Below are 24,082 nucleotides of genomic sequence, written 5' to 3' on the forward strand. Positions count from 1 at the left end.
AATTTGGTTTGATCACGAAGGAGCATCGTGATCAGAAAGCCTCTCGTCATCAAGTGGCTAAAATTAAAAGTCCTTGTACGCCACTTAGCAGATGTTTTTATTAGAACACTTGATGCAGGTAATTTTCTATTAAGAATATTTATAGTAGTGTCAGACTGGTGTATTTAGACCTGTATTTTATCACTAACAATGAAAGACTAAACTGAAAAACAGAAAATGTAATGTGAAGGAAAAAAAACTAATGTCACAGCATAGAAAAAGTCAACAATAAATACTGTTACATTAAAATTAATGCAAATGATCAGAAAATGTTTAAATGCTGTGTTTTCAGCCAGTTTCCAGCTGAGGCTTTGCTGTTGAGCTTGTGAGTGATAAAAGGATCAGAGCTGCATTTTTCAGCCAGCTGAAAAGCTCCCCTCCAACAGCAGCCTTAGTGGTTGTCATATGGTCAAATACTATATTTACATAAGTCAATCTTAGCCCAGTAGAGAAAATAAATGTAGGTGCAATTATGCCTCCTGAACCTTTCTGTGAAACACTTTACAAAAAGTTACAAACTATTTTCCCATATTGTAGTGTATATCTTAACAAAGGATTGTTTCATATATAATAAGCATGGACCCTGCCTTCATGGAGGATCTCCTGTATCAATCTCATGTGATTACCGGGTCAGGAGATGGAGCTGATTATAAGAAAGCAGCAAGCTGAATAAGAAACAGGCATTGAGTGTGCTGTGAGCTTGCTCGGGTTACATGCAGCCTGCCTGACCTCATGCTACCTCAGCGAGCCTGTCCTGAGATGGCTCTTCATGAACTGCGCAGGAGACACGTACATGCCAGACACATGATGCAACGCCCTCAATTACAAGGATCTAAACCGCCCATCCTCCCTTACAGCCAATCCGGGCTCTGCGTTCCAATCAACAATAACAGTGCAACTGTCTCTCAGCTCCTGCTCTGCGCAATGTGAGCGGCAGCGCGTGATTGGCTGACACCGCAGCCCTGTGTGACTGCTATAGGTATTGCTGTGTGAGAGACAGAATAGTAAGTATGAAGTCTGCAAAGACACGATACGATTTGCAGCCATTGTGCAGAGGCCACCACAATAGATTGAAATCAGCCCCTTCACGACGTGAAATCACGCAAATATAATAAAGCGCTGGTCACAACAAACCCAGCCAGTGCATGATGTAAATGAAATGATAGTCATAAGAGCAATATCCGGTTCCACATATCGTGTAACCAGCTAGAGGCCCGTCCTCTCATAACCAATTATATGCATAGAAATACGTCACATGATCAGGCGGCCAAGTGCATGCTGGGAAGAGTAGTCCCACACCGTGTCTTATACTAGAACATCTATGGCTTTCGAACTACAACTTCCACAAGCACGGGACACTCAACAGCGTGCAAGACAAGAGGTTTACCATAACACAATGCACATATTCCCTACACCCTGGTAGCGCACTGTCTGAGGGGGGTATAAGAGACTGGCTATACCTTCTTCTAAAACTAACGCCTGCAAAAACAACACTGTGACCTAACAGTATCCCTGACACCCCACACAATGTGGAAGGTAAAGCACCATGTAGACAGGACAGCCTGGGATAAGCCAATAGCACTGCGTGACACTCAGGAGAATAAACATTGCGGTTTATTTAGCGTGTAATATTTGAGTTTATTTTTCTCTCAGCTTCTTGGTATCCTGCAAAAACCTTCTCGAGCAGAACCTCCCCGTCCCTGGGCCCACGTGACGCGCTGACGTCACAGCTGCATCAGAGACTCTTTCTCTGCATGGGAACTAGACACCACCCTGCTGTCGCTGCGATTGGCTGGAGGAGGCCAAGGAAAAAAAAAAGCGAGCTGGAGCGACACACACACACAGTGCAGACCTCACTGCTGCTAGAGTTCACTCAGTTGCAGCTTAAACGTGACTTCCAACATTTGCTTTTTTTTTTATTTTATTATTATTATTATTATTTATGCACACCCTTTAAATGTTTTCAGACCGATCCAGCCCTAGCTCCCCAGATGTCATTACTGTGCAAGATGTAGCTGCTGATCACAAGCCAAAACCATGTTCCATTTGCATTGGAGACAGTGAATACTAACAAAAAAAGAAGCACAGGGCGTCGTTTTCCTTTTTATTTTTTATCCTTCGCAAGGCGAATACAAAAATCTTTCCACTATGATTATTTTATTAAAGTGATTATTTTTGTACGCACCGACAGCCTTTTGCTTTTCTTCTTCCCACAAAGGATTGGTTTCAAGGTGAAGCTGTTGACCGAGGCAGCAGGGAGAATATACAAAAAAGTCGGATTATCAGTTTACCACTAAACCAGCAGATTCAGGATATTTTGGTTGAGGTCTTTTCTTTTTGCGACGGGGGCTATAATTAATGAGGCAGTTGTCGTCTTTTGCTGACCCTATCTGGAGATCATGATGAGCAAGGAAAGGCCCAAGAGGAATATCATTCAGAAGAAATATGTAAGTAGAGCTCGTTATTCTGTGTTATTGTTTGTGCGTGGCACATTTCCAAGCGGACCTTTAAATGCCAGTGCTGGCTCGTTCTCTTCTTCATCATCAACATTTATTTCTAAAGCGCCAGCAAATTCCTGTAGCGCTTTACAATTAGGAACAAACACATTAAATAAAACAATACTGGGTAATACAGACAGAGGTAAGAGGGCCCAGCTTCCAATCTTGCCTGCTAGGCTCTCCCCACAGCCGAAGATGGGGCTTTAACCCTTCCCTACCAGATACCGGCCAAGTGCCGCATATCCCCTATCTCCCACATCAAAACCTTGGATCAACGTTAATGTTTGCCATGGAGTATATGTGCTGACCTCAAATGACACGGTCATAAAGCACTTATCATAGAAAAGAGAGATTTTACAGTGGATGATGTCAGATCCATGTACAAGATTGTGCTCTTTAAATGTCTTCATTAGTGTCTCCAACGTAATTAAACGAGTATATGGTTATGGCGATCTGTTCCTTTTTTTTCTGCATGGGATCTAATTGACGCGATCGCTTGCAGTTAGGGATCATGTTACACTTGGTTGCATATGTTGGGCTGACTTTATTAATCAGGAGGTGGATTAAGTTTGAGATGCCTCGGCACGCTCGGCGACTTGATCGGGTTTTCTTTTGTTTTGATGTAATGTCATCTAGTGTTGGACTATGTTTAGAAAAAGCCGTTTCCGCACGATAATGCAGCAAGTTTTGATGACACGGCCTTTGATGTATGGAAGAAAGGATCACACGCGATTATAACTTCTTCCTTTGTCAAGCCGGATACTACTATTTTTTTTGCCATATTTAACCTGCATTTGCATTCATTTCATGCCGCTTTGCTGCCATTTTAGTCTAGTCTTCCGCTAACAATACATCTTGTATTTGCTTCATCTGGTGGTAAATTAAATCGTTTGTTTGCTTTAAAAACCCATCCGCATTGCAGATGAATGGCATATAATTGTTACATTTTAAGTTTCAATAGGGGTGGTTGTGGCCATTGCACGCTTTGTTCTGGTGTTTATGGTTTAAAATGTCGCATTTCTTTGAGCCGATGTCTTGTATGGCTGTGGTGGTGTTTTTAATTAATCAAGTCGGATAATATAAATACAAACTTGCCCAGATTGCCCACTGTGTGCGCCCCCTCCCTTCTCTTATAGTCAAGTCTGTATTCGTTAAACTCGTGCCACCTACAAGGAATCGTGTCGCAGAGATTCTGCCTGGCAACATCTCAACTCCCCCAAATGGTGACGGGGTGGTGTTTGTTTGAGAAGGGGGGTTGATAAGGAAGGGGGCGCAAGGAGGTATACTTGATGTGGATACCATGGCCCATAAACCAGCCCCTTCCCTCCCACTTTGCAGCCATAAGCATGGCTGCTGTCTACTCGCTGGCCTTGCCCCTTCTACTTCTCTCCTCCTCCTTATCTTGCCTCTCTCCCCTCTCTAGCAGAGGGAGAGCAACAGGTTCCACTGGACGAGCAGCCCAGGAGACATAGGACGCGGCTGGTCTGGGCAATGCGAGCTACTGTTGCTGTGACGTCACAATACCTTCCGAACTCTGAGGCACCTTCTTGGTCCCCAAGGTTCGATGGCATTATGACATCACACGCTCTGTCTAGGAGGGCAGAGGAGAGATTGTTGGATGTAAGCTGGCATGTCATGGTGGAGGCGGGACGGACTGGTTTTGCCCTCTGGGGATTAGAAGAGGGGGATGTGTTGAATTGATGTTGCAGGTGACGTCACAGACTTTTAAGCTGTGTAATGTCTGCTCTGGAAAACGTGATGCTTGCAATGTTCCCCTCTACCATTACCACTGCTAACAGGTGTAGGAGAGCTGGACTTACAATGTAACTGCTTGTAAATTGAACATACTACAAACTAAGCACCTTTCAGGTGAAGTTCTTGTCTGACACTAACTAAAGAAATGAAGCAAAATAAGGTTGATTAATGTGAAAATCTGTCTGAACATAAGCATTTGTCGAGTTTTTTTACGATGTGTTCCACATAGGGAGTAATAGTCAGTTAATGTTACTTATAAATTGTAGAGTACATTTTTTGTATACTTTACAATGTAATAGTTGCTTTCAGTTGTTTACAGCCTGTGTTCACGCAGCACTAAAACGTACAATAGGTCTACAACAATAAATTATTACTTTGCTTGCTTGTGGCAAATGTACATTCATGCTGCTCATCTTTTACTCTGTATAGAAGTAAATGTCCATATTGGTACAACATCAACACAATTCAAATTTGCTTATTTAGCTTATATATAGTGGATCTCGAAGAAGAATGGCACATCTCAGGACTTTACAGTTGATGTGTGGTATCTGTTACCTGGAAAATCTGTTATCCAGAAAGTTCTAAATACCATAAAGAAAACACAGTCAAAAATAGCTGCTTTTGTCATAAAAATGTCTCACACACAGACATGGCCACCCAAATCATACTTATATAATCACCATGAGGATCATTGCTAAACCGTGTACTAAGGATGGGAATGCAAAGGGAAATGACAAGTTTAAAACATGATTTAGAACATTTTTACACATGGGGTTTTAAACTGCACATACAATGTATACATATATTGTTTTGTTTTTTTACTGTTATTTGGCGCTTCATGCCTAAAATATTCTAAACTTCATTTTAAAAATGACTCCTGCCTTTTGCATTTCCCTGTCTCTCCCATACTGGTACATATTGGCATATGTTTTTAGGCAACATAGTCCCTACATTTTACAAATGGCAATAGATTAAACTGAGCAATTGTTTAAGCACTACATTGATGGGGCAGACAGCAGCCTTAATGCTTCCTACTGGTAAAGGGCCAGGGTATTCGGCTGTAGGAGGGTAATACTATATCAATATTATTAGAGGAACTCATCAGTCATCATATGTCCATGACTGAAATTTTTAAAAAGTTAGTGCCAATGCCCTCTTCTCTCACTCTCCTAAGTCAGTTATCTAAATTTATTTTTAAGTATTAGGATGATCACAGACAAGATCTCTGAGCTCTTTATTTTTCTCCTAAGAAAAATGTTCTCCTGTCACTTGTGAACACTTTACCTGCTGCATTCTCAGGTAGGTTATCTGTGGTTGCCACTAAGTATGACGGTAAAAGTGGTGCAGAAAACAGTATTTTTCATTGTATTTCACCCTAAGGGGTCGATTTATTAATCTTTTTTTTTTCAATAGCAAAATTGACAGACACATTTTAAAGTAAAGTTGTCATTTATTAATAGGGCATCAATATCTGCTGCTTTGCCTTTATCTTCCAATTCCAAAGCAGTCCTCATAGATGTCTATGGGGACTGCTATTTTACAAGTTCCAAAACACACAGATTTTCAGAACTTGTGCATGATGGCTAACGCCAGCTGAAGCCTATGGGAGGGGGGGGGGGGGGGGCATTGCAGTACAGGGATCTTCGGATCCCTCACCGCAGCTTAACTAATCTTCCCTCCGATCACTATCGCAAAGGTGGTCACTGTGATAGTGACCATAGAGGACATGGGAGACAGGTCTTCACAGGAACAGCAGTTTTTTGTGACTGCTGTACCTACTGAAGAATTTTAATAAATAGTCACAATATTTCAATCCTTATCTTTGCAATAAGGATTGAAAGGGATTGTGGTTAAAATGCGGTGATTAATGTATATGCCAGTAAGGGTCCTTTATGTGATTTTTCTGGTACGTTAAAATCTCTTTGTGATCACACATTGACATTCAAAAATCAAAGTTGTTTTTTTTTTTTTAAAACCTGTACTTTAGTACAGTTTTCATCTGGTGAAGTGCATTTGATATAATGAAAAGAATAAGACATAGCTTGAATATTTTTTGTTGGTGCATTTTTTTAAAGATTTTTGCTGTTAAAGAGAGGAAAAAGTAAACACATGAAAAAAATGCATATAAATTGCGTATAAAACAAATTGCACACAAATGGCATGTAAGACAACCATGTGCTTTTAGGTGCCCATACACAGCTCGATTCAGCTAGTGACCTGGCTCCTGAGTTTCCCAGTCTCGCCATGTTTAGCTGTACAAGTATATGATAATTGGCACAGCCAGACATTGATCTCATACAGTATCAGTCACCTGACCGGATTCACCATCTTCCCGTGTCAACATTGATAGATCCTGATCAGACCTGGCAGTCTTTTTTGATCCCATACATGTTGTAATATGTAGAATATTGAAAGGAGTCAGTGTATCATTGTTAATTCAGTTCACTATAAATTTAACTTGAGATTTCGTGGTTAATGCAACTAGTACAGTTTGTATTGGAACACACAGAGCTCAAATGTAATGTAATGTGATTTCTTTTTAATTTCGTCAAACAAACCACTGCCTACAAAGTATGTGTTGATGTTGGTAAAATAAAGGGATGGTATTGTTTTTCTCTGCTGACAGCAGTTTATAAATACAAGCATATGTGTGAAAGGAGATAAGCTGGAACATGCCCTGAAACTCCTTCCGCATGAACATCCTCTCTTGGTTACTATTCACATCCGCTACCTGCCTCCTGCTTTCTTTCTGATGTCCCTTAGCAAAATCCAACAATATACAGTCTCCTCCCCTCCACCTTACTTCCCAGTCTCCTGCTAAGCTGCTTCTCTTGTGTTTGTTTCTGGCTTCTCACCTTGCTGCTCATTTTCTCTCTCAAAGGAATGTATTGTTTTATTATTTCTCTTGTCTCTACACTGGTATTTTACATTGTTTTGCTTTTGTGTAGGCTAGTCATCTTCTGCAAGTGTTTTAATTTTGTGCTGAGCGAAAGCAGCAAAGCAACCGTCTGCTATTTCTTCCAGCTGTTCCATTATTCATTTTGCTTCTCCCTTCCCCCATTTGCTTACTCTCCTAGGCCTCTCGCACTTGCACCTGTTTCTTACTATGCCAGACACCATGCACTTTGGTGAAGTAACTCCTTAGTGGTACATCTGGATCTCTGATGCTTGCTCGGCTAAGATTTAATCTTAGTTACACCCTGGAAAGTGAGCTCACTTTGTTTTGGTATTTAATATATTATCTTTAACATACCATCCTCCTAAAGATCACTCATTTACCCCTCTTACACTGGATATTTTCAATCATGGTGGCGCATGCTTATTTCTCTTGATTGAAAGGGTCTGTGATCACTATAGTCGCCTCCATGTGCGCTCATATCACTAAAGACCACAGGGTTGATTTGCTAAAATGTCATATTTTTTCAAGCTTGGTGGATCTTACTTTGCGCCTCTAAATAGTCCAAACAGGTGCAGAAAAATGTGTGTTCCCCCCCGAACTTCTTGGCATTCCTTTTACATTTTTTTTTAAATGGTTAGTGGTGGACCTAATGAAACTACCTTATCATAGACAGACCAGATCCATTTCAAAATTTAATACAATAGAATATTACATATTTTAACCGGATCTTGGCTATGATCGTACATGAAGTAGCTGAGTGTAAAGAGTGAGTCTGTAAGGGCTAAGCTACACAAACCATTTTAACATGTGATTGCTTACATATGACCTGGGTCTAAATCTCATCCAATGGGCTGATAACACATGTAAATGCCATTGTAGTAAATTATAGCATGTGTAGGTGGTCCTATAGGGGAAGACTGTGACTTTTTTTTAGCAGACTGATAACCAGCAATTGTAGCATGCTTCCATATTAATGATTGTGGGACCAAATTGCTCAGCTAACACAAGCTTAAGTTGGTCAACATCCTGTTGTCTTAAATTAGCTTTTCTATAGGCCTTTGTATCCTACAGGGAAAAGTACACAGAAAAACTTTCCCCCACTGAATGTCATTTCAGATATCTTTGTAAAAAAGCTTTATAAATGTTCACTGATATGTAGAATAAACACATTCTCTAAGATGAAATAGCTGAACACTATGTACTGGTGTGACTTATGATATAAACTTGCACATTGACGTTTCCCATGCGCTTCAACGCTAATAAAATGAGTATAAAATATTTTACTTGATTGTAAGGTTTCCAATGTGTTTAGACAAGCAAACAAGTAATGTTTTGAAAATCGTTATGGCACTGCAAGATAAACTGTGGTGGGCATGAAAACATTGGAAGAAAACCAGTTTACTCGCGTTTTACAAACATTAAATATGAATTTAAATATGGCAATGGGTAGGAGGTATTACGTTTAGCTACTATGATGCAACATTCCCATTTTGTGTTTTGTGGCTTAATTGAGCCACAAATACTTGATAGCTTATTTGTACACTGAAATTTAAAGTTGATATTTGTGTACTACATGAAAAAACAGTTAGTATTTAACTTATGTGCAAAACAGAATACTAATTTGCACCCCTTGCATTGTAACATGGTTTTGTCCAGGAGACTGAATTAAGACGTTTCTTAAGTTAAGATCCTTAATGAATCAGGCCCATTGTTGGCTGAAGGTAAAAGATGCCTCAACGTTATCTTAAAGGGGTTGATCTACAGCAGTGTGAAGTGAAACAACTTGCAAAGGTCTTTTGGGGATAAAGTATATATAATCTGTCAATGTCTCTTAAAGGCTGCACAGTGCAGTCCGAAGCCAGGAGCCCAGACGTGAAAGAATGCATGTAATAGTAAAGAGTAAATAAACCTACAGCAAGTCCCTGCTTGTGGGCGTTTACTGTATGTACTGAGTCTATTGCCTTCATCTTCCCCTGTCCAATCAACAGAAACAAAGTGTAGGTAGACTCCAGACTTTTAATCACAGTTAATACAGCATCGGTTAGGCATGCTGCCTGAAGCTCTTTGCTCATAGTAAGAGTCAGATAATGATCAGCATTTCGTGCTATGGGAAGTTAGTTAACTGTTGAATATGTCAGTCATCTGCTTGTCTTTGTACTTTGTACTTTTTTTTTTCCCCCATTAGTAAAACAAAGCAGAGGTTATACTGGGTAATGGTACGTGACAGATACAGTAATATAACTGACAGTAATGTGGAAAATATACATTTACCAAATAGGGTTTGGCAAAGGGAAGATAAAGACTCGGGACATTATTCTGCTTGTGCTTGTCAAGAATCAGGCCAGGCTGCGTTCCACAGAAATCAATCTAGTTCTAGGGGTAAATGTATGACGGTCCGGTTTTGTCAAATTTACAATTTTCAGCTAGTTTAGCCTTTTAATAAATTGTCATTTTAAATATGGCCGGCAAACTCATCGGGAATTGGCGATTTGACAAAACTGGAATTTCATACATTTACCCCCTAGAGTTTATTGATAATTACTACAAACATCTTCTCAATACAACAAGCACTGATTGCCCCTTGCATGCTACAAATAATGTTCAAGGTCCAGTTGGTGCTTGAGAATGTGTCAGTATGCAGTGGTTCCAGTGTAGCAGTTTCATTAGAGGTCAGATCGTTATTAAAATGATGGGTTCGCATTGCTCGGCATTGTGACCAAAGTATCTTCGAGCTATTGAAATACTTTTGGTTTTGATTTTTTTTTTCTCTTCCAAATAAAGACCTATAGAATTTACGTACATAACACGTTTCACTAAAATGATTATTTTTTTATCGTCCATTACTCACTCACTTAAAAATCATGCTTGTACTAGCATTTTGTTAATAAAAGCATGCAAAGGAGTATCAGAATGGAGCCTATTGGATCTAATTAACCCATACTCATTTCCACGTGCGCCTGCGTTGGAGAGCTGTGGAACAGCAGTGTCTAGTCTACATGTAACCTCTCCTGACTGCAGGTGTAAGCGGTGGCTACATACTGCATCTTAAAACCAATCTTGGGGCTGGAAATCATGGTTGACTATATATAAACTACAGGCCTGATTCATTAAGCAAAGTTAAGCAAAAAATTGAGTATGTTTTCTTACTCAAGTTTTCTGGACAAAACCATATTACAATGCAAAGGGTGCAAATCAGTTTATTGTTTTGCACATAAGATAAATACTGGCTGTTTTTTCATGTAGCACACAAATACTTGATAGATTATTTGTACACTGAAATTTAAAGTTGATCTAGGACATGCTCTACCCCCAGGCCCGGCGCTCCCATTAGACAAGGTTAGGCACTTGCCTAGGGCGCCGGGCTCTGGAGGGCGTCCTCCAGAATGAAAATTACTTTAAAACTATGCGGCGACCGCTGACCATACCTGTCACGGCCGCCGCACAGCATTCAGATGCACGGGGGAGGGGGGAAGAGGCTATTGCTCACCACCGCCGCCTCTCTGCTCCGTCTCCTCCCCTCCACTCACTAGTGTCAGTGAGTGAGTGGAGGGGAGGAGACGGAGCAGAGAGGCAGCGGTGGTGAGGTAAGGAAAGACGGGGTGAGGGGGGAGGAGGGCGCCATGGAGGTTAGCACCGGCCCTGTCTACCCCAAATATAAATCTGGCTCCACGTTTTAAATTTACCTCCCCTCCAATGCAACATGGTTTTGCCTTACTTGCTTAATTTTGCTTAACTTTCCCTAATGAAGCAGGCCCAACATTTATGAGAGACCATGAAAAAAAACCTCAGTCACCATTTAGAATTTGGTCTACATTTTTACTTTAAATTACTTAATTCATTACCCACTGTTATTCATATATTTATACTACGATTAACCAAAGTGGAACTACTGTTGGTTTAAAAACGGTGTAATTTCCCTTTGTTTATTACAAACAACAAAGTATTTCCTAGTATGCTGCAGTTATTAGTCTTCAGATCATTTTGGGCTAGATTTACTAAACTGCTTGTTTGAAAAAGTGGAGATGTTGCCTGTAGCAACCAATCAGATTCTAGTTATCTATCTAGTACATTCTACAAAATGACAGCTAGAATCTGATTGCTTGCTATAGGCAACATCTTCACTTTTTTCAAACCTGCAATTTAGTAAATATATCGCTTTTGTGTTTACCATCTTGGCACTCACATTTCTGCTTATATCCCTCTTCCTTTTGTCAGTATAGCTGCTTTTGTAGCCTGTGACAAGACTGATTCTGGCATAGGTCACTTGTTTTAATGTATTTGGCTCTGAGTGGCTTTCCATTATATCTGTTATCACCGATGTGTGAAAACATTCACACACAGCTCCACACCCAAAATTATCTTATTAGTGACTGATAATATTTTTTTTTTGTCAGGGCTGGTAGGGGAAGTTTGTTGCATGTTACCACGTCATCTTATAGCTGGCTACAAACGCTGTGATCCATAGACAATTTGTCTATACGTATATAGACCAAATTGTCATGGTTAGTGTTGTTCAGTGGGTGGGCTAACCAACTGACCTGCAAGAAGGCATAATGTATCCTGGCCGCTAAGAGATCAACAGTGTTTTCCCACTGATCAGATTTTTTTTAATTTAAAGACCAATATCGTGATATGTGGCGAAATGGGAAGGATCTGGCAGGTGAGATTGTGGTCATCATTTGACCATATTCTCCAACAGTCTCAATTGACATTTGAAATATTGATCTGGATCAGCGATTGTTGTGGGCTCATGTACAATGAAATTATCAACCATTTAGGTGAAAAATGTCCTGGCTGGCAGCAGGTATGAGCGCTTTAAGCCTCTGGTTGTGTGGTGTAAAGCTGAGCAGCCACATTACACAGTACATGTGCAAAATGATGTATGTCTTCAGGGATATAAAATAAAATACATTGTTGCCGCTAAACAATAGGTGACTTTTTAAGGTAACTCATGTTACTAATGACTACTAGACTCTGCATATATGGTAGTTGACTTTGTGATTATTGCTTTAACTTTGGACCTGTGTCTGTGCTTCAGTTTTGCTTTTGAGATACTAGAATAACCCATTATTTATGCATTTTAATGTCCTTGTGTATATTGTACTAAAAGCACTTTTGTAAAGTTCAAATACTCTAAAAAAACAAAACATGCTCAAACATGATATTTTCAGAGTGTTCGGTGTACATTTATTTTTCATTTGATACTTGTGCCGCAGTAATATATAGTAGAGTTTACTCATAAAGATATTCCTTGTACATAGTTTGCTATATAAAATGTTAATATGGCTTAAGGTTTGAAGCTGGTTATGTGTATTATATATATTTTTTAAAGAAAGCTTTGTCCTCCTGAAACCTTTTATTAGCGTAAGTAATTATTGTAGCTTCTGTGTGGTTTCACAAGTCGCTAAAATGCTCATTAGAGTCAACTTTAATGCTTTCTAAAGAAATGCCCACTAATGTAATGCAGGATATTTGGAGGGGGTTAGTGCGAGTGCTTTGGTTGACAATGATATTCTTACAACATTGTGAAAAACAGTCCTCTGTAAAGGGTCCAGCTGGGTTGCAAGCTTAATTCATTGCTCCATGGTGGGATCACCACAGCTGCTGGAGGGCCTTTACAAATGCAAAAAAGCTGTCAGTGTTTGTTCATCAGAGACACATGTGATGGGACCAAGTTTAGCAACCTATGGTACGGTACCGCACGTAAACTGGAAACACAAGTGAGAGCAACATTTGTTGTCTTCATGGCTACTTTGTGTGTTGTAGACTTTGCCCTACTTTCACTTGGCTTACCAATATAGCATCGACCATCAGCCGGGAACAAATAAATGTTTTTCTTACATTTTTAAAGTAACATTTGTAATTTTTTTTTTTTTTTTAGTATTTGATATGAGGCATGAAGGTAACTGCAATATCTTATCCTTATGTCCTACTGTTGCACTATTAAAAAGTGTCACGGTGTGAATCCATCAGTTAACCAGGGGAATGCAAACTAATCTTCCAGACTTGGTTTTCTGCACTGGTTAAGAGTGAAGCTATCCCTTTCTAGAATGGTACATCGCAGCAAAAGAAATGGGGCATGCAAAAAATTGTACAGATTTCCTAAAATATGAGCGAATTTGAATGATTAGAGCTGGGTACACAATACAGGTTTTTCAACCAATTACTGTGCCAAGTATACAAACATTGACTGTTGGATATCACATTAGTGGGTACGCCCCCACGATCATGTTTTATTGTACCAAAGCACATTGTATCGCTTGATTTTATAACCTGGCTAAAAACCTCTTCTCAGCGATGGAACAATGTCGGCCAAATGTGGATGTGTGGATGTGCTCACAACCAGCAGTGTAGGCAGATCTCTATAGATTGCGCAGTTATGATCTTTTCAGCAGATGGTTATGAGTGGTGAAGAGCACAGGTCTGACGGTAAATCATGTTGGCGTGTACACAAATCTGCATGCTCATCAGGACTGTCAGTCGCTGGTAAAATTGTTCCATAAATCTCATCTGCAGTAATTTTCTGTATTGTGTACCCAGCTTAACGTCCACATTTACTTGCTTTGGGAGGGAGCTCTTCTTGTAATGAGTCATCTTAATACTGCCAGCTTAAAACACAGGCCAAAACTGGCATTATAGCAAGGGTAACTTATAATGGAATTAATACGTTGCAATGCAATCTTCTGTAAATAATGCACCTTGTGGTGAGGGTGGCGTTATTAAGAGGGAGTGCTGTATATGGAAACACTATGAAAATGCTCTATGATCTGACACTGTTGCATTATTGTCTAGGAATGATGTTCAGTTTAACATTGACAAGCATCTTCCAGTTATGTTGCTAAATTTAAATATGCTTGAAAAAGGAGTTTCATGTGTCCTCTACTGATTATTCAAATCAATGTGCATGTGCTTGGAAATGTATAAAATTGAAACTTGATTTTTATTTTCCAATGCCATATAAATGGAGGGAATAATTCTTTAAAGACGACTAGTCTTGTTTGAAATAATTTGTTGCTTACATAGTGCCTAGTGTAGTATGTCAATCTAAACAGATACATTTCTGTTCTCCCTCCGCTTGGGAGAAAAACAGCATGCCCTCCATCAAGTGCAGGGGCTTAGTTTGAAAGTCATCCTGCTCTACAACCATAGGTGCTGCCTTCTTCTAGCTTCGAGTGCTTGCATGGATAGGAGCTGTAACATCGGAAGGCACACGGGCTGAGTCTGTGTCAGACATTTGCATACAGCACAATAATCTGTTTTATTTACATTTGTTGCACTAGGCAATTTGTAAACAACATATTATCTCAAACATAGCATGTTCTGTTTAATAACAACAGAGCATTAAAATTATATCTATGTTTACTTTGTTTAATTTGAAATAACGGTGTTAAAAGTAACAGTTTTGTAGAAAGGTCTGTGGATTGATTAGTGTAATGTACACATGTCTTGTGTTAGACCAATCTGAATGGTCTTAAACTTTGTTGTTCTTTTACCTGTTTAGAATAATTTGCCTTCCCTCTAGTTTGTGGAGAATGCCCCCCTCCTTTTAGTGTGGACCGCCTCACATACCAGATGTGTACCAGTATATTGGGGAAAGAGTGGACCCATTCACTGTGACCGTTTATCAAGTCCTCAACTGCCTTAACCTGTCATATGCTTAGCAGGGGGCATTACAAGGATCTATGTATCACAAGTAGGCCTTACTGACATTTTACGTCAGCTGTTTTCCCAGTGCAGAGCAGAAGCCATACATAAATCTTTGGATCAGACATGTAAGTGTATAATGTTTTAAAGGTGACACAAATCTAAAAAGGATTGTTGCCGATTGTACCTGCGAATTATGCTTTTTTTTTTCAGCAAGCAGAAGCAAGAATTAATATTGAGACATAATTGCTGAATTGGTAACAGATTGTATCCTCTTACCCTGTATGCAGTGGCAGCCCTGGTTCTCGATGTTGACAATAGTCACTCTAATAGGGCTCTACAAAATACAGCAGAAGGTCTGATTAGATGAGGTAATGCTGCAGAAAGCAGTTTCCTCCTGTGAAGGTTAATGGACGTATTTCTTTTCTCCATTTCTTTCCTGTCTTGTTGCGGAGTCTGAGCAACTTCCTTTCTTTATCACCTTCCCACTTCCCGGTAACAGGAGTAGGTCAATTGATCTCGCTTTCTCTGTCCTTTTTGTACAAGATGAAGGGAGAAAAAAATGTTTGCAATGATTGTTTGCAGGGCTAATTGATTACTTTGTTCCAGTTATGATTCATAATTGAAAGCAGTATCCTATGTGCATGTCTGCTCTTCCTACAAATTATAATGCTGCCACACTAGCTAGTTAGTAGAACCTTGCAAGCTATTTCTGCTGTACTCTCATCTTAGACATAAAGGAAAACTGTAATAGAGGTTTTTGTGGATTTTCTGGTTATTACTTAAGTATCATATTGGAGATATATTTTATGTGACTAGCATGGAGGTCCTGGCAGGCAACACTAAGTGGGTGGTTACAGAAATACATTTCAGTTAGATAATGGTCTTTTGTGTCCAAAAACGTACCACACAGTACAGTTTACACCACACAACTGCACTTAAACAACACAAACCGTTTTAAAGCTCAAGAACTCACTACGTGGAAAACGCCATCAATTACAACAACGATCTGTAAGAAATTATTTGATTAGTTGTTCATGAAATAATTATTAAAACGTGTGAACTGCTTCCCAGGTTCATCAGTTGCCTGCTGTTTTATATATCCAGTCAATTTTATGAGGCAGAATCTGCTTCCTGTATTTCGTTGGGTAAACTTCACCTTTTGCAGCTGCAGTGGTTTTAATTTTTTTCAATTGTCTACTAGTTAAGACAACATCCATAAAGCAGAAAAGGTTACGCATGACAGAGAATGGCATTGTACAGTGCTTTGGGCCTCTAAAGTGCCAAATCTTGTTAAATGCAATTGTAACGCTATCTGTTGCTTTGCTAGTGTTCACCTTGGTAACGGTGGCTTTCAGGTTTCATGCATTGGTGAGATCCTGTAGCATTAATTTTTGGCATTATGTGCTACCCTAAAGTATTATAATATTACATTATATTAAAATCATAATCTGTAATGCTGCTACCTTAAATAAGAATACAATACTGGTTCTGTCATGGCAGGCGCACAACTATTGAAGCCTATGTCTAAATGTTATACTTGGTGCTGTAATACTTTTCTGATGGCTACAATGCCTTGTCAATCCCCTGACACCACAGCTTTACAAGTTCCAGCTGCGCAAAATATTTGCTCCAGTACTTTGAATTCCGGAAGATTGGGTGAATAACGCTGCCAGGGACCCCTATGACTTAATGGCCGTATGCAGGACGAGTTTGTTTCAACTAATAAGTAAAAACCATTTAGAATGCTACTGGAGTTGCTGGGGTGATTCAAAGGGGAAAGGGTATCCCTGCAGCGTGGCACCATTTAATAAGTTTTGTACAAAAATGACTCCTTTAAAATTGTTTCTTTGAGCTACATTAATTTGGTTCAAGATGGTTCTGCTTACAAGCAGGTAGATGCCACCTCTGAATACAGATTCGTTAGTCTTAAACCAATGGCCAGAAGTGCCTAAAGTCATGCACATCCTTACTTTTCTCCCAGTTGAATGCACTGGTGTCTGTAATTACCACCAGAATTATTAACATTATTATTATTTCTTCTGAAACTGGAAATAATTTTAGGTAGCTATAACTTGTATTTTTTCTGTTTATTATCGGTGAGTAAATACTTTAATGAGTATTGTGTTGCAGTAGTATGTTGGATATGTATATGCCGCTGATGTTAAGGTGACTTTAAACACCATTGGGCAGTGCTGCATGTGGTTGGTCAGACAGCAGCAGGGGAGCGGCTTGATGCGTTTATATTGCTCTGCGTTACTTCTACAGTCAATATGTAATAACCTTTTAATGTTACTATTGATATGTTTGTTACTGGGCATTAAAGTTACTGCTGAGATGGACATTGTTATAGTAGGACATTACTACATAACTGTTTGCATGTTATTGAGTATAACTGGTGGTTATTAGTGGGGATCATTGTTACAGCTGGCCTATTACTGGGTGTTACTACTACAGCCATCATATTACAGGGCATTACTTGTGCAACTGGTTGCATATTGGCATTCCTACCTTAGATGCATATTATTGGGCTTTCACTGCTAAACATATCAGTGGTAATAACTTCTATTGGTGAAATATTAAGCAGGTTTCCCATTACTTTCTATTATGTAATTGTTTGATAGCATCTGACAAAATGGCTGGTAAAGACCCAGCCTGATGCTTTCCATTGAGCAGACAGCAGATTCTTGATGTTGTGTAACACACAATACTGATTGTGTCAGCACATCTCACTTGCAAGTAGTCATCTTAAAAATATGTAGACAGGTTTTGTAAACATGATTCTTGTAGAAATGTGAAAGAATCATAATAACCATGATTTTCCTGTAATCATGTCTCTCATAAAGGGGAGTCTTGTAATGTCACTGCCTTTATGGATTAATGTAGTTTTTAAGCAATTGTATAAAACAAGTACATTTTTTTATCTGCTTCAACCGAGAAGATTTTTAGTATCATCATCCTCCTCCTGATCACCATTTATTTATATAGCGCCACTGATTCTGCATGGCTGTACAGAGAACTTACTCACATCAGTCCCTGCCCCATTGGAGCTTACAGTCTAAATACCCTAACACACACACACACACACACACACACACACACACACACAAAGAGAGAGACTAGGGTCAATTTTTTTTATAGTAACCAATTAACCTACCAGTATGGTTTGGTTTTTTTTGGAGTGTGGGAGGAAACCGGCGCACTTGGAGGAAACCCACCCAAACACGGCGAGAACATACAAAATCCACACAGATAAGGCCATGGTTTTGACTTGAACTCATGACCCCAGCGCTGTGAGGCAGAAGTGCTAACCACTTAGTCACCTTGCTGCCCCCAGTATGGGGAGTTTCCTTGAGGGCATTCAATTCCTGCTATTGGTAACTACTATATTCAACTTATCTCTGCTACGATGTTGTTCTGATTAATATGCAGGTCATTTACTGTTGTTTTCTAAATTCTTTGCAGAAGACCACCAGCTTCCATTGACAGAAGGTGTGGCATATTGACACTTCTTGAATTGGCTTGCTCTCTATCCAGGCCAATGAGACCTAAGCTCATACTCAGAGTTTAAAATTCCACACTGACTGCACTTTGCACGGTGGCTTAGTGGTTAGCACTTCTTCCTTACAGCACTGGGGTCATGAGTTCGATTCCCGAACATGTCCTTATGTGTGTGGAGTTTGTATGTTCTCCCTGTGTTTGTGTGGGTTTTCTCCAGGTGCTCCAGTTTCTTCCCATTCTCCAAAAACATTCTAGTAGGTTATTTGGCTGCTATCAAAATTGACCCTAGTCTGTGTGTGTGTTAAGGAATTTAGACTGTAGGCTCCAATGGGCCTGATGTGAGTGAGTCCTCTGTACAGCGCTGCAAAATTAGTGGCGTTATATAAATAGATGATCCCAACCTGGGATGCACCAACTCCGAAATTTGTTTGGGAATTAACAGAATCTTTAAGTGTTTCGTTCCTTTGTTTCAGCTATTTGAATCCTGATTTTGAATTGATTTTGGTGTGCAAGACATAGGTTATTGCTTCCAAAAGCTAAAGTTAATTTTCAAATGTTATGATTTGTCCTTTGCTTAATTTGAATACACAAATTAGTTTTCAGATTTGAGATGGTATTTGGCAAAATCTTTTCAAGATTTGACCGAATGCTAAAATATGGAATTTGTTCATCCCTAATTCTAGCACAAGCAGCTATTGAGAGATAAAGGGTCCCTTTCCTATAGATGTGGCTTGCCCGGTGTTGAAGTCACTTGCAACTCATAAGTTCTGATTTTGAACTTCCTGCAAGAAAATAAAGATATACCCATAAAATCTGCAAACAATGGCTGGCTAAATCTTTCTCCATCATACAAACTAAATTGGCTTCAGGGTGGACTGGGACTTATAGTACCATAATTGCTCAAGCGCCATAGGGTGCTCTCTGTGCTGACACATTGATTTATTTCCATGTAGCACAACTAAATGGAAATAAACGATCTGCGACTGTTATAGGACTGGGATACTGGCAAAGATCATTGGAAATGGGTGATATTATACTAAAAGCCTTTAGCAGCAACTAGCAACATTAAATATATTCCCTTTGGCACCATAGAGTATTCTCTGAGTTTTGTTTTCACATAATTTAATGTCTTTCTCTTTTAGAAGAGATGGTAACTGAATTTATGGTGATGACCATGATTTTAGCGAAGACACAGGTGGGGGTGGGAGGTCTGTTGGGGGAGCAGATTTCTTAGAATGCTTGGTATTTGCATGTTAATGAATGCCTTTCTCCTCCCAGGAACTCTGTTATGCTTTACACAGCAGGTCAGGTCTCTAAACTTCAAAGGCTAATGTTACTGGTCTATGAACATGTGTGTCTCTTGCCCCTGGGAGACCTTATTGTCTGTGCAGCAAGCAGAGTGGAACTGCTGGGGGTTATGTTTCAAAATGTTAATTGAGAAACATTTCAACCTGAAAATGTGGTAATTCCTTCCTGCCCCCAATTCTACCATTTCCTGCTTAGTCCAAAACCAGTCATTATCTTTAATGGAATTTAATTTTCTCCAGGGGGGATTTATGATGGTTTACAGTAGCAGTTGCTATATTGTTGTTCAAAATGATGCTATTTTTAATAAAACCTTCTGTGTGCTTGAATATCTATGGGTTTTTTTTTTGTTTTTTTTTTACTAGTTTAATATGTATTGTATATCTAAAGGCACCTCTGTTCTATTCTATTCTATACTGAGGATTTTTAAAGCTCACCTGACCTTTACACGGTTCATTTTTTCTCTGTTGAAGTATGCATGAAATTAAACTGGTGTTTTAACAACTTCATCTAATGGACTTAAATAAATCTATACAAATTTGTACATAAAGGTTTAATGTAGGATTCATCTACAGACAGGCGTTAAACAGCCCATTTTGAAGCACCACTTTTGTTCTTTTATTTTCATATACAACCATTTCCTGTGTGTGCGCTAAAAATGAACACCGAAACCTAAGTTTATACCACTCCTCTTATCGGTAATTTGTTTAGGCGATGTAGAAAGCAGAAGGGACCACTTGTACTACTAATGTAATGTCTCCCACATCATCACCAATTATTTATATAGCGCCACTGATTCCGCAGCGCTGTACAGAGAACTCATTCACATCAGTCCCTGCCCTATTGGAGCTTACAGTCTAAATTCCCTAACATAGACATAGAGAGAGGGAGAGAGACTAGGATCAGTTTTTGATAGCAGCCAATTAACCTACCAGTATGTTTTTGGAGTGTGGGAGGAAACCGGAGCACCCGGAGGAAACCCAAGCAAACACAGGGAGAACATACAAACATCGATAAGGCCATGGTCGGGAATTGAACTCGTGACCCTAGCGCTGTGAGGCAGACATGCTAGCCACTTAACCACCGTGCTGCCCTTTTTTTCTCCAAAGATTGAACATAAAAACAGACATCATTTTCTAACTGTGAAGGAGATGGCATGAAGTAAAATGATGATCTAGAGCATGGTTGTCCAACCCGAGGGCCGCATGCGGCCCAGCATGCTTGTAAATGTGGCCCAGCAGGAGTTTTGGTTGTGGCAAGGGGGCAGTGCTGAAAAAAAAAAAATCCTGCAAAAAGAAAATACTTAGCTTGCTACCTCCCTGATCTCCTCCTCCGTGTGGCGCTCGCAGTGAATGTCGGGGGTGACGTCATCACACCTGACATCCATTGCGTAGCGCAGCACAGAGGAGTCACCCGCGCAAACTATCAGCAGCAGTGAAAGATTATCCAGTATCTTATTGTTGTTACTCTGAATTTGGACTTTCTGCACCATGCAATTATGAACTAGCTGTGTTCTCTTTATCTAATATAAATATTAAGAGATAATTGTATTTTTAATATTTTAAACCATTTTAAATGTGCAGTGCTGAGTAGGGTGAAAATATCACCCACTGTTACCCTCATTGGAGGTTACTCCATGAGCCATTTTTCCTGCCACCCTATCTTTAAATCTCTGTAGATTTCTATTAGTCCTCCTGATGCTACCTATATCGGTGACCATTTCAAACTGGTCAATAAAAAAAATTATTCATGGGTGCAGAAAGAGAGAAAAAAAAGTTTTTGGCATTTAATTCCCCGAACCCCACTAAGGGGCAGATGCAGGTAAGTTAAATTGTAGCTGGTAATGGGACTACTGCTTTAATCATGATTCTGCAACAGGTTTCCTAACTCTTACTAACTTCATTTCCAAGTAAGTTTAATATGTTAACTATGTTTTCAATGGTTTTTTGGATGAACAGCTATCGTTAATGTTAGTGTATTTTATGTGCGGCCCAAACCAACTCGTCGTCTTCCAATGTGGCCCAGGGAAGCTAAATGGTTGGACACCCCTGATCTAGAGTTTTTTAAACCCTGAAATAAGGATGTTCATTGTGTTATTGGTAATGACTTGTATTCTCCATTAACAAACAAATCAATTAAAATAGTGAATACAGAAACTCAGAACACAGGTTAAAAAGAGAATAATACGGGAGTAGAGAGGGTCCTGGATGGTTGAGCTATGTTTGTCACCATAGTTTTGTGAGCAGGCAATTACTGTGCAGCAAGTATTCACAGATAAGCATACCAGAGTGCAAGGTCAAGCCTTTCCTGGTATCAGTAAACCCTATGTAATGTACAATGTACCCAGGGCAACTGATGACTGAAAAATACCATGCATAGAATGGTTAGTGGCTGAGGCAGCACAGATATTGGGCTGCTTTAGCACTTACAGATATATGGCCATGATTGTTATTCATTCAGACTTCTGTTTGATGCAGGTTTCTGTTGCCTGATGACGTATTCTTTTATGCTGTTCAATGTCTACAGCAAAAAGTATGTTCCTTATATACATAATCACTGCTTTAGCCAGGGGCTGCTGTGAGAGACAGGTTTAAATTTAGGTGTGTAAGTGATTCAAATCAAATGTCACCACACCTTTACTTTGCTGTGGGAAGAAAGTGAATGTGTATTATGTGTGCCGATACATAAAAAAAGGAAAAGGTTTTTAAAACATGTTTCTACTGAAAATGTGTCCTGCATTGAGCGTAATGTTCTCAAAATGTGCAATGGGAAAGGAGATGCACCATGCAATGGGTGCTAGGTTCATATTTATGTTGGTATTACAGCTTTATTCTATATTTCTGAATGTTAAACAGTATGTGTGGTAATGACTACTGCATTGGCCACTGCATTGACCACAGCCAAGATGATAACCTGTCAGTGTTTAGTAATATGATAAAATTACACTTAAATAATATTGATTATATGCCAGATACCTCTTCAAACTGGAGGCCTCCAGTCCTGCACATAAATATCATGACCTCTCACTCAGGACACAGCAACAGGGACGGCCACCTCCTGGTTAGCAGTAAAACATGACTTGGGATAAAAGGAGGAAGTTAGAGGAGGGGGTGAATGTAAACACGCAATCCTTCATGCTGCAACAAAAATGTGTTTCACTCACTGCTGCTGTTTCATGCCAAAGTAAATGTTGGCTGTATATCAGCTGTACAGTTAAGGCTTACTTTACCTTTTTTCGGCCTTAAAATAGACAGAGTTTATACAGACCAACCATTGTAAACAAAAGAATGTGTCAACGTGTGTTTATAGCATACATAAAAGTATAGCGTGCTAATATTTAATTCTGTCTATATATAGATATATATCTAATCTCTCCATTTTATCACATTATAGATTTATATTTTATATAGAGTGAATTGTCCAGTGAATGAACATTTTCGATTTGAGTGCCTTCAAATTCGATTTTACATACCATCTATGTAAGTTGATATGTTGCCTTTTGTTTTATGAAGGAAGTCACATTATTCACTGGACTTGTGTGTTCATTTGCTGGCTTTAGACTTTCATTCACCGGTAATTCCTGTATCTTTCTCTTAAACAAGAGACTTTCCTTAAACACTCATTCACTATATGTGTGTATGTATGTGTGTGTATATGTATGTATATATATATATATATATATATATATATATATATATATATATATATATATATATATATATATATATATATAAAATTACTGACAAGCGAAGTGAATAATAATGATTATTTTGTTACACTGGCACCTATCAAGGTTTGGGTTATATTAAGCAACAAGTGAATAGTCAGTTCTAGAAGTTGATGTGTTGGAAGCAGGAAAAACAGCCGGGAACAGGGTATTAGACGCCCAAGGCTTATTAGAGTGCACATGGGGAATGAAGGCTAGCCCGTCTAGTCCAAAAAGTTAATGCTGGCTGTGATAGAAAGATGTCAGAACACACAGTGCATTGCAGCTTGCTGCATATGGGGCTACTTAGCCGCAGGCCATTCAGAGTGCCCATGCCGACCCCTGTCCTCCACCGAAAGCTTCTACAATGGTGAACGCCAGAACTATACCAAGCAATGGAAAAAGGTGGCCTGGTCTGGTGAATCACGTTTTCTTTTGCATCATGTGAATGGCCGGTGCGTGTGCTTCATTTACCTGGGGAAGAGACGGTATCCGGATGCACTATGGGAAGAAGGCAAGCTCTGGGCAATGTTCTGCTGGAGCACCTTGGTTCCAGGCATTTATGTGGATGTTAATTTGACACATACCATCTACCTAAACATTGTTGCAGACCAACTACACCCCTTCATGGCAACAGGTTCTGTTGTGTTCAGTCATTTAAATGCAAGGAAGGATGTATACAGCTATGTCGTTTTATTATACAGAATGCATTTGGTTTTCTGGGTAATACGTTTT

At 39.4% G+C, this 24,082-nt stretch overlaps 1 protein-coding gene across 2 annotated transcripts in view; it reads left to right on the plus strand.

Moving 5' to 3' along the window:
- Positions 1 to 1,832: 1,832 nt before the first annotated feature.
- JARID2 (jumonji and AT-rich interaction domain containing 2) overlaps positions 1,833 to 24,082 on the plus strand; it is a 144,240-nt gene continuing 121,990 nt past the window's right edge. Inside the window, exon 1 of one of the 2 annotated variants that reach the window (XM_075213102.1) lies at positions 1,833 to 2,486. In XM_075213102.1, coding sequence (XP_075069203.1) covers positions 2,439 to 2,486 — 48 coding nt within the window. In that variant the 5' untranslated portion in view covers positions 1,833 to 2,438. The remainder of the gene's footprint in view (positions 2,487 to 24,082) is intronic. The other variant, XM_075213101.1, reaches the window with a different exon arrangement.

This window comes from Mixophyes fleayi, chromosome 5 (genome assembly GCF_038048845.1).
Source record: "Mixophyes fleayi isolate aMixFle1 chromosome 5, aMixFle1.hap1, whole genome shotgun sequence".
NCBI lineage: Eukaryota > Metazoa > Chordata > Amphibia > Anura > Limnodynastidae > Mixophyes > Mixophyes fleayi.